The sequence below is a fragment of the Castanea sativa genome, chromosome 2, assembly GCF_040712315.1.
Source record: "Castanea sativa cultivar Marrone di Chiusa Pesio chromosome 2, ASM4071231v1".
Taxonomy (NCBI): Eukaryota; Viridiplantae; Streptophyta; class Magnoliopsida; order Fagales; family Fagaceae; genus Castanea; species Castanea sativa.
In genome coordinates this window covers 12,370,832-12,382,944 of record NC_134014.1, presented here as the reverse complement: position 1 = coordinate 12,382,944, position 12,113 = coordinate 12,370,832, and the positions used below count along the sequence as shown (strand labels likewise).

The following is a 12,113-nucleotide window of genomic DNA, read 5'->3' as shown; positions in this document are numbered from 1 at the left end:
AGGCTCTTGGCCATAACCATTGTCAGAGCAATTCATTCTTATGACTTTTTTCCTCCGAGTAAAATTTATAATAATACTTGCAATTCTTGACCCCACGTACAATCTTAACCAACGTAATATTATCATTAACAGCTTTATTTTTGCACGAGACTCCTGAACCAGAATTCGCAAGTCTGGTAAGTTTTCCATTCTGCCTCCCAGTCTTTGCAACTAGAATCAAAATTCTAATGATCAGACCTGTGCTCAAGCAAGAAAATAAGTGCAGCCATAATAATCAAGGCAGAAAATTAATTACACTAAATCAAAACCATCAGGGCAGAAATTCTGTTACGCAAACTAAAGAAGTTGAGGTTACAGTTTTTCAAGACTCACTCCCTGCTCTGACATGTTTGTGTTACCAAACTCTAAACAGTGAAAAATTGTGCAATTAGACTGCTGACGCTGGCTTCCCGACCACATCCAAAAGGTACTCAGTTGTTTGTCAAGCAAATGCCAACTCCTAAAATAAATTTTACAAAATCCCTTAACATGAAGGTCCATGGATCAGTAATAAAAGTCTTCTAAATTTCATATGACATGCTATCATCACATAACACTACTACTATTTCCATGGTAGTGAAGATCAGCATGTAATTTAGATTCTCAATCTCTCCACCGATGGCCACAGTTTGGATTGCAGCAGACAAAAAAGAGCGTCATGCCTTCCTCCCCTCTAGCAGTTGCCTGCACATATTATAAAAACAAATGGAACAGGTGAAAAATCACTCATCATGAACTTAATTAAGGGATTGCCATTTTTAAAATACAGGAGCATATGATTTCCCAGCAAAAAATAAACATTGAAAATGAAACTTGGCCCTTTGCCTACAGCTTGAAATTGAAGCAGGTTTGCACAATAATACCTTCGACAAACCCAACTTGACTTTTGATAGATGAAATGTGAGCATAATAAAGTTCAAGAGTTCAGGAAGAAGGTAAATGATGATATTATTTTCTCCTTTGTCTTGCAATGGTAAGAAGGATCTTAAGCAGAGACAGGCAGCGAAGTTTTCCTTGCCACCAATCGTACAAGAAAATCCCTTAGAATGCATGAAACTAATGCTAGAAAAAGCTGAGTTGAGACAGTTTCAGCCAAGCAGCACTGTAGGTTATAAAAGTATTCAAGCTTGTCTAGAGCTCAAGTGAAAGTCAGCCTATCAACAAGAAATTTATGTCCAGAGCAATTAAATAAGGCTCGGGATGTTTAGGTCAGCTCAAGCTTGAGCTAGGGCTTGAGCCCAGGCTTGACTGATTTAACAATAATGTAGCATTTGGTTCAAAGAATTTGATATGCCTCTAGAATCTGGATTTCCCAGAATATAATGCCTGGGAAACGAGCTCCTGAATGTAACTATGCTTACAATTGGTTTGATTATAATCTGTAAGAGTCCTAAGAATTATTTATTTCTCCTCAAAATATCCTAAGGCTTATAAATGTTAGTGAGCTAATATTATTGTATGAGTGATACCATTGGGGGTACTCTTATAGAAGAATCTAGAATACTCTACAATAGGGTATTGATGAGGTGTCCTCACCAGGTGTCATTCTCAAAAATATTCCCGACTCTCTTGTAACAAACTTCCTTATCCTTATATATACGGAATTGTAAAGGGTGAGGGTGTTAGGGATATTACACAATAATAATGGAAGAACAAAGTTAACACAAAAGACAAACAGAAAATAGATAACTTTGAGACACTATATCGTTTTCCTTAGACAATATTTGCCTCCGACACTAATGTTGCTAAAGGGTTATCGCGAATTTGCCCCCAAGGATATAACCAAGATGTTAGGTTCTACAGATAACAATTCTGAAAAATGACCACAAGATTTCTTATGTTTCTCCCTAACTTACATAAGCCTCTATTTATACCCATAAGGTTATATTTCATCAAAAGGCAAGTATGGAGAGTTAAAATGTTTCATAAAACCATTAACAAGGCTTGAAACCTCTTCAACCTTTCTGAACAGTCACCAAAAAATTCTGCAGAATATCCTGTTTCACGATTTTTGATCGGTCGAAAATTACTTTAGATAGATCGAGTGCTCGTTTCGATCGGTTGAACAGGGATCGAACAACGATCGCGACATCCAGAAACTCCAGGATTATTTTCTTACCATTTTCAATTGATCGAGCCAAAATTTCAACCGATCGAAAATACTAATTTTCGAATTTTCACTTAGAAAATTCCAAAACTTGAATTTTCACTTTATGAAACCATATTCTCCAAACTCAAACATCATTATTATAACCTATCCTTATATATACCTATATATACAACAGAGGGCTGACACAAGATTTTCTAGTCCTCTTTTGAATCTTTCTTCTTGAATAATTCTCTTCTAAATATTCCTCACTAATAATAAACACAATATCAAATGTATTACCCATGTGGCTTCCTGCAAATAAATAATAAGAAAAATAATATGACCCATGAATTAAGTCAAATATCCTAAAAGGGTAGCCTTTTTCAATGACACATACAAGACAAATAATTAATTTAAATAAATCTCTTTCATGGCTTAATCAATCAAAATTATTAATTTTGTTAAAACACTAAAACAATTCCAAATAGGAGATGTAAAAGTAAATTAACGAAAAAATAAAGATGAAAAGTAAGTCAACAAATCCTTCAAGTGAATGTAACCATAACATTTTTTTTTTTTTTTGGGTAATAAAATTTGGGAAAGACTGCCCAATTTTATTTATTTATTGGATAAGTAATAAATTTGATTGAAAATGGAAAAAAATTACTCTATGTTCACAATGATGAACATAAAGCAGCTTGGATATATACAAGCAACTCAAACAGAAAATGTAAGAGAAAGTTTGAAATAAAAAATTGAAGTACAATTAGTGAAACCCTGTGTCAGATTTATAACTAATGATTATAAGATTGGCTCGTCTAAAAGAAAAATCAACTGATTTATAACTAATGATTATGACACATGTAGAAATCCCATGTTAATTCTAACATCTAGCACAATCCAATGTTACAAAAGTTGGCTCGGAATGCTGAAACAACCAACCATAAGGACACAACATAAAAGCCCACGTCATGTGAAGTATCTAGTTAAAAGAAACACCATAACAGGAATGGAAGGGAATGTGAAACTAATAGAGGTGACAATGACATCCCATGCTAAAAGCATAGCTCTTTCAGTTTTGTTAGCCTCCAGTATTACACAATGGCAGAACAAGCTAATCATCTATATCTAACAGGTATCATTAAGTAAAGATTGTTTGTTCAAAGTACTTATCCAAAAAAAAAAAAAAACATTGTTTGTTCAAAGTAGGCACTCCAAATGTTGTTCTAAACCACTTAAATAGTCAACCCCTTTTTTTTTTGATAAATAACGTAAGAATATTATTAAAAATAATAAAGAAAAAGCCAAGATGAGTACATTGGGGATGTACTATGGGTACAAAAATCAAGAAACAAAAGAACAACGGTCAAGAAAAATAGAAAAGGAAGAACAAGAAAAATGAGAAAAAACCACACTCCATTCAAAAAGTGTGTGTAAGAAAAATGACTTAATCTCCAGCAAAGATCGTTCACAACCCTCAAAACTTCTAGCATTCCTTTCTCGCCAAATGCACCAAATCAAGCAAAAGGAGGTACTAATCTCCAAACATCAATGTGACGTTGGCGCGCAACCTGTCCGTGCCAAGCCTCACACACCTCAATAACAAGATGCGAGGCATAACCCATCGAATGCCAAACAAACAAAAAACCAAAGACCACAACTCCCAAGCTATGGTGCAATGAAGTAGGAGATGATCCACCGACTCCCCACACCTCTTACACATAAAGCACCAAGCCAAGAACTATCACTCGTCTTTTACGAAGGTTGTCCGTTGTTAAGATCTTACCTAAGGAAGCCAAGAAAAGAAGGCTACCCCTGGAGGCGCCTTCGATTGCCCTCTCATTTTCCATGGAAAGGAAACAAGATTATTAGGGTAGAAGGAACTGTAATAACTTCTAACCTCAAAACTTGTATTCCTTGTAGACTTCCAACAAACCTTATCGGACCAAACCCTCTCGTGACGAGGAATAGACTAGCCCCATGAACCGGTCAAAAGCTTCCTCTTCCCAATCTTGTGGTGGACGACGAAATTGCACGTTCCAATGAAACCTCCTGCCAGACCAACCCATAACTTCAGCCATCGAGGAGTCCTTGGACCTACTAAGACAATATAGCTCCGGAAAGGCTCTCTTGGAGAGTACAATCCCCACACCATACATGCTTCCAAAATTTTACTCTAGTACCATCCCCCACATCATAAACAAGAAGTTTAGAGAAGTTCAACCAACCACTTCTAATATATCTCCACAAGCCTGACCCCATAAGGACTTGTCACCTTCTTCGTACACCAACCACCCCACATGTTCCCATATTTTGCCTCTATAACCCTCCTCCATAAAGCATCGCTCGGTACCATACCTCCACAACCATTTACCTAATAAGGCAGAATTAAAATTACTCAACCGTCTTATACCCAACCCCCATCCCGCAAAGGCCTACAAACCTTGGCCCAATGAACTAAATGAAATTTAGGTTCACCACCAATCCCATCCCACAAAAATCTCTCCTGTATCTTCTCCATACGCTTAGCCACCTTACCCGGTAAAGGAAGAAGTGGAAAGGAAATATGTAGGTAAGGACGAGAGTGAGCTTTTAATGAGTGTCACCTTACCTCCTTTAGATAAATACATTCTCTTCCAACCTCGCTAATCTCCTCTCCATTCTCTCAAGAATAGGGTTCCAAATGTATAAGTCCTTGAATTTTGCACCTAAAGGAAGGCCCAAATATTTCAAGGGCAGAGACCTGTCCACACCCCAACAAACCCACCAAAGCCTCCAAATTGGGTACCCCTCCAACAAAACTCGATTTCCCTAAATTAATACGAAGCCCCGACACCTCCTCAAATCTAGCAAGAATCGCCCTCAAATTAGCAATCCGAGAAGGTTCAACATCACAAAAAATCAATGTGTCATCCGCAAATAAAAGGTGAGATACCATTATCGAAGAACTACCATACCGCCTACGTAAGTTCGAGAATTGCCCAAAGTGGATACAAACACATCCAACATACGACTCAACGCCTCCATCACAATATCAAACAACAATGGAGATAAGGGATCCCCTTTGCCGAAGTCCTCTAGAACTTCCAAAGAAATCGATGGGCTACCATTGATCAAAATGGAAAACTTCACTTGAAATGCAATACCTTATCCATTTTCTCCATTTTTCCGAGAAACCACAACGCCGCAACATATACATTAAAAAATCCCAACTCACATGATCATACGCCTTCTCCACATCCAACTTACATAGCACCCCCGAACGCCCGACTTCAATCTACTATCAATACATTCGAAGCAATCAAGACGGAATCCAAAATTTGTCTCCCCTTCAAAAAGCATTTTGTGAATCCGAAATAAGTCCATGCGCCACCCTACGAAGCCGATTAGCCAAAGACCTTAGAAATAATTTTATACATCCCACCAACTAAGCTAATAGGCCGATAATCCTTGACCTCCACAAGATCCACTTTCTTAGGAATAAGGGCTAGGAATGAAGCACTAAGACTCTTCTCAAACACCGCCCGAGTATGGAAGTCAGGAATACGCCATAATTTCATTTTTCAAAACACCCCAACAAGACCGGAAAAATGCCATGGAAAAGCCATCCGGCCAGTGCCTTATCACCATTAAAGTCATGGATCACCTGAAACACCTCTTCTTCCTCGAAAGGCCTATCTAACCAACTCGCATCTTCCACCGAGATGCTAGAAAAATCTACATCATCTAAGACAGGTCTATGAGCCACCTCCTCAAAATAAAGCCGCCATAAAATTGAGAGATAGCGCTTTGCTATCGCAATGTCCGATGACAACACCCCATCCACCATAAGCCTATCAATAGAATTAACCCTCCCGTGAGAATTAGCTATACGATGGAAAAACTTAGTATTCCCGTCTCCTTCCCTAACACAAAGAACTCTAGATTTCCTCGTCTCCAACAAATCTCTTCCAACAGATAGCTTTCTAACTCATCACGAATTTCCTCGCCCATTTCCACCCTATCCTCTCGCCGATAATCCCCACTCTCCTCCCTTTTCTCTAGAACACTAAGGTCCTTCCACAATTTTCTAATCCGGACATCAACATGACCAAACACCTCCACATTCCATCTTTTCGCATCATTTTTAAGGAGCTTTAATTTAGTGGCCGTAATATAACTCTGCACCATGAACCCGGGTAGGAATCCCACCATGACCGAACCCTATCCACAAAACCTTCATCCTTCACCACATATTCTCAAATCTAAATGGCATACTCCTCTCTCGAAAAATCCAACCCTCCAGACAATTGGAAAATGATCTCAACACAATTTAGACAGTACGTTTTTGAGAAATTGTTGGGAATTTATCCTCCCAATCTGCGTAAAACAAAAATCTGTCCAACCTAGCCTTCAAAATGCCTTCTAGAATTAGACCAAGTGAAAGTACCTCCTTACTTGCAATGGCAGATCAATGAGACCCCGTTTCGAGATAAAATTGGAGAACTCCCTCATAGCAAGAGTGAAAGAAGTAGACCCCAATCGTTCGAAGGGAACCTAACCACATTAAAGTCACCCCCCACACACCATGGGACACTCCACCACTATTCAAGCCACAAAGTTCCTCCCATAATAATCTCCTATCTCGCATAAATTAGGACCATAAACACCCGTAAACGCCCATACAACCGATTCGACACACTCGTAAACTTACAGGAAACCGAAAATCTCCCCACTCGCCTCCTCCAATTTATTCACTACCCGAGTGTCCCACATCACTAATACCCCACCGTAAGCACCACAAGAGCCTGCGATGACCAGGCAACATGTTGGCCACCCCACAAGCTACGAATCATCGCTCTATTAATCGACCCCATTTTGGTTTCTTGAAGACAAACCACATCTGGCCCCCATTTCCTAATCAAGTTTCTAACCCTGAACCTTTTATCCCGCTCATTCAACCCTCTAACGTTCCAAGAAATAATCTTCAAATTCATTGATAAGACACAACCGCCCGCTCAAAATTTGCACTCCTTGCTTTATTTATATCATACTCAACATTCAAAGAAGACAGAAATTTTTCAGCTCACGCCGCCCCTTCAAAGTCCGACTTAACCAACTTCGTCCGATCACCCACCACAAGTTTTCGTCTATCTTCTTTCTCGGCCTCTATGGCTAATAACACTTCCGTAATGTCGCTCCTCAAAACCTTCTAGTGAAGTACCCACGTATTTCTTGAAAGCCCTAATCCTATTTGTTACCCATTGTGAAAGTTGACAATTATCTGCATTCTCCTTACACCCAATCTCCTTCATAGGACTAGACTCCAACTCCAACGGACCTCGATGGCCAAAGGTACCACAACTAACGGCTCATCACCTCCCTCGAAGACCTCAACCTTCCATCGACTCCCAAGGCTCACTTACTAATCCGGGAACCACACACCAAGGAGTTTACTAGCCCCTCACTCTCATCCGCCCAAGTAACCCTCTCGCCCGCCATTAGTACAAGGAACGCCGTACACACTCACCCTCTATACTAGAAAGCAACCGACAAACAATCCGGAGAACGATACAGGGATAATGGGAGTACTAATTGCCGGCCATCACGCATTTGTAAAATCCGATCTTTGGAGTTACCCCAAGTCTTATCCAAATCTCCAACCAATTCCCTTATATTTGGGCCGTGAGATGAACTCCCTCGGCAGTCGAATAATCCAATCCTTCCAACCCCACAAAGTCCTCAACCCCATCCTCCGATGCCAATGAAGACGACAAAGGAACCACCTCCGACACTATCGGTCATCAAGAGTCATAACTTGTTCCGTTATCGAGTCCGATGACACCACCGGCCCCAACCTCGACCCAAACGGAGCATCTAACCGCCGGAACCTCGTTCTTGGGAGACTTGGGCCACCACCACCGGCTCGTCGGCTCGTGGCCTGGGTGGCTGGACTAGACGAACCGAGCTGAGCTGACCACCCTCAAGTTCAACCTCCGTCACAGCGAAGTCCATCGGAGCTGTCGGCGATGTCACCAGGTGCTCCGATGTGCTGGAAGAGATCGCCGATGCCTTCGACGGCATCGCTGGATGCTCCGATGTGTTGGGTCTGACCATTGAGCGCCGATACACCTTCGTGCGCAAGTTTATTTCCACTCGGACTTGGCAAAGTGACTCCTTCCCCGGAAAGAAGACTCCGTACTCATGGGATCCACTAAGTGAGCTCTCACCGCCTCAAAATTAGTTGGGCTTAACAATCCTGTGCCCAACGTGGGTTCTTCATTACCCAACGAGGCTTGGGCCTTCACTTGGATGGACCCATACCCACTCGCCTTAGTAGAAACAGAATTACGTGGAACCCATTTGCCACTCGTTGTTCTCCCTTACCGCATCCCATAATACCCGCCTCTTTCCAAATTCATTCACACTCACAATAGCCCTCTCCCCACCTGACCAACGTCCCTTCCTATTATCACGCCACTTTCCAAACTCAACCATTTTTGAATTCAAATTAAGTTTCAAAGGAATATTACAATTATTTCCTTCCAAGATTTTCTCATCAAGTTTATTCTTGCCATTAATATCACACTCGCTCCACCCTCCCCACCACCCACGGCCGCTCGATGAGAACTACCATCCCGCGTTTCAAAAGCTACAACCCGTGTACGAGACTTTTCACTAGGAAACTCCACAATATTCTTCACCAAATCAGCCTTAGGCTTATCATTGTTGAAGGGCTGCTGAACATGCTTCAACCTCGCTCGCACCGGAGCTTTGGATGCCTTCCACATAAGACCTCGGGAGGATGATGTTTGGGGATCTCGCTTAGACCTATGCGGTACAACCGCACTCCACCCGCCGCATATCGGGGCTGGTTCCAACATCCTTCGTAATTCAACCCCAAAAATTCTCCATCCATGTTGTAATTTACCTGCAGGAATAATGATAGTTCGCCGCCGCCCACCAACCTTAAGCTCTGTCACTGATGCGTACTGCCCAAAAGAGTTGGACCCCCGTTGTAAGGTGTACGCCGTAGCACCTTCCCTAAGCGTGAAAAATTGCTTAGGACTAACCCCAATCACAAGGTGTTCCAGATTCCGTAGTAACCAAAGGGCTGCTCTCTTGCCCAAAAACACCGATTGCATGTAGAATTTTCCCCGTTCAAAGATCTTAAGAGAAAAAAAATTCCCTCCTTCCTCCACCACCAACTGAAAAAACTTAGATTCAATGAAGAAACTTCGGAATCCCCCCATATTGATCCTAGTACATAATAACTAAAACAGGATTTCTGGCTAATTCGAGGTAGCCGGGCCTCCACTCTCTAGATACTAAATTCTAAAAAGCTAAAACTAAAGGATTCAAAAGAGGACATCAAAGGGATGCTACCCAACACAGTCATCCAATCTTTTTTCTCCTCTCAAGAACCAATGATGATGCTAGACCTTTTGGAATCACTTTTCCCTAATTTCAAAGCAGCCTCACCAAATAAGTTACAACTTCAAGACATAACTCATTTAGTCAACCCCTTTGCTTTAATAGGCTTTAGTGTCAAAAACTGAGCCCTCATGGCTTATGATCTACAGATAAAATATAAATCAGCATTTACATGATAATTTAGGCACATCCATCAACTACTACAACTTTTAAACTCAGAACCAGTATATGTATTATGTTTAAGAATACTCTCCTCCATTTAGAACTTTCAATATCAATGAGAGAAAATTAATACCAACTTATAAGGTTCCAGGAACTTGGGCCATGATTCCCCACGACATTATTGTAATCTTGACACAGATGCTCCATCAAATACCTATGCTTCAAGTAACCATGTTTCCCTCCTATTATTTTATTTTTTATTGCTTTGTTTGGTTTTGCAAGTTAAATTTTATATGGGAAGTTCAAAGATTACAACTACACTCAAAGGAGTCAACAATTACATTTTATCTTGAGAATGAGGCCCCATATGACGTGACAGTGCTTTTTATTAACTCTTTAGTTCCTACCTCTTCAAACCCTCCTCTCCAATAAAAAAAATTTATAAAAAGAAAATCATATTTAAATTAACTAATTCATTTAATTATCACAGAGCACGTATCCAAAAATAAAACAAAGCAGCAGTAAGCCACTTTTTTTTTTTTTACTAACAATATCCACACAAAAAAAAAAAAAAAATCAAACAGGAACTCAACCTGGAAGAAGACAGCTTCTCCATGGTTGCATTGAGTACAACGAACAGTTTTAGTGCGAGGAAGAGTTGGATCTGCAGTGACATCTTGTAAAACCTGAGTGCGCTCTCCAACAGAGTGATGTATCTCATTTCTATAGACACAGTTGTTATCAGCAACCTCCTGCACAGTACAATCAATCAGTCTCAAATTACAATGCTCAAACATATAAATCAATGAGTAAAACTTGAAAATTCAGGTTTAATTAATTCATAAACTAGGAAATTATAAAACAGTTTAATCTTTAGAATTTATTTTAATACGATGTGTAGACTAGGGTTTCGAAACAGAATGAATTTCTCTTTAGGCTTTGGCTTATAGGTACCCATATATAAATATGTAACATAAATTCTTATAATATAGCAATCAAAGTTACTAGCTGGATTAAGAACCTAATTTTATAAAGTATAACAAGAATAACATTAGGGTTTTTAGCCCTGATCACCAAAAAAAATTATGCCAAACTCCTTTAAGCTATATAAAGAAATGTCAGTAACCGCCAAATGTTTTTGCCCTTGAGAACTTGCATTTGTTATGTATGTTTTGGGTATAGGACTGTCATTTTGGTAAAAACTTTGGGGCTAGAGCTACCTGTTATTCTAATTTTCCCTTAAAAAAAAAATATGCAGAGAAGTAAAATTAGGGTTTTTCTTTTTAATGGTTTTAGCACTGAATCAAGAAATGTATATATATTATAAAAAAAAAAAAAAGCAGTGTATAAGAACAAATAAATGAAAGAGAAACCCTGACCATAATTAAAATAAATAATAAAAAGAGAGAGAGAGAGAGAGAGAGGACCTGGTGATCGCAATTGCGGCAAGCGTAGAGAAGGATTTTCTGATCCTTATCTTCCTTAGGGTACAGAATGTTGTTACTGAAATTTGTTTTTTTTAAAACAAAGAAAAAGTTAAAAAATTTTACAATGAAAGTAATATAAGGTTTTTTTTTTTATAATTAATTTAAATTTGGGTAAAATAAAAGCATGAGGAATAGATGGTGTTAATAAATGTGAATGCATGTATGTAATGTATGATGATGAGGGTGAGTGTGATACTGACCATTCGCGGCAAAATTTCATGGTACTCATCTTCGAAGCTAAAAGGAGAGAGACTCAGAGAGAGTTGAGGTGACGGAGCAGAGCAGTGTGTTTTCAGAGTTTTCTTTGGCGGGCTCTCTCTCTCTCTCTGCTGCTGCTGCAGCTTTCTTTTCACTCGACCTTTCTAGTTTCTGCTAGTGGTTCTTTGGGGGCACACTGAAATTGTAGTCATTTTAAAAGGGCAAAAACGGGTGATCGACCCCCCCCCCCCCCCTCCCCTTTTTCTTTTTAGCTTTTTTTTAAAAAAAATAAATTTGTTTTGGAAACATAATTTAATTTCTTAATTGATTAAATTGTAAATAAAATCATGTTTCATGATTTTAAACAATAAAGAGACTAAATTCTTAAATAGTTTTAAAATATTGCCAATTAAAACAATATTTTTTTGCAATTTTTCCTTATTCATCTACTCATATCTTCTCTTTTTCTACTTTTTTTTTTTTTTTTGCTGGGTAATTATAGGGGATAGAACCCCCGAGCTCAAGGTTACAACGGAACGGGTACCACTAGGCTATAAGGCCCGGTGGTATCTTCTCTTCTACTTTTTTTTTTTTTTCCCAAGACAACACATTCAACTAATTTGGTGGCATCCATTAACCAAAGGAGGAGGAGGCATGTTAAGGTCAATTCAAGAACAACATGCCACGTAATCTTAATTAAAGCAATTTCATCATATTTTCAATCA

The 12,113-nt window shown here is 39.3% G+C and overlaps 1 protein-coding gene across 1 annotated transcript; it reads right to left on the bottom strand.

Annotated features, from left to right (window-relative positions):
* Nucleotides 1–268: 268 nt before the first annotated feature.
* On the bottom strand, nt 269–11,634 carry LOC142623680 (DNA-directed RNA polymerases II, IV and V subunit 9A). The gene is made up of 4 exons (XM_075797125.1): nt 11,391–11,634; nt 11,131–11,206; nt 10,297–10,455; nt 269–723 (listed from the first exon to the last, which is right to left on the bottom strand). The coding sequence occupies exons 1-4, from the start codon at nt 11,417–11,419 to the stop codon at nt 643–645; spliced, it is 345 nt and encodes a 114-aa protein (XP_075653240.1). The 5' UTR covers nt 11,420–11,634; the 3' UTR covers nt 269–642.
* Nucleotides 11,635–12,113: the final 479 nt, after the last annotated feature.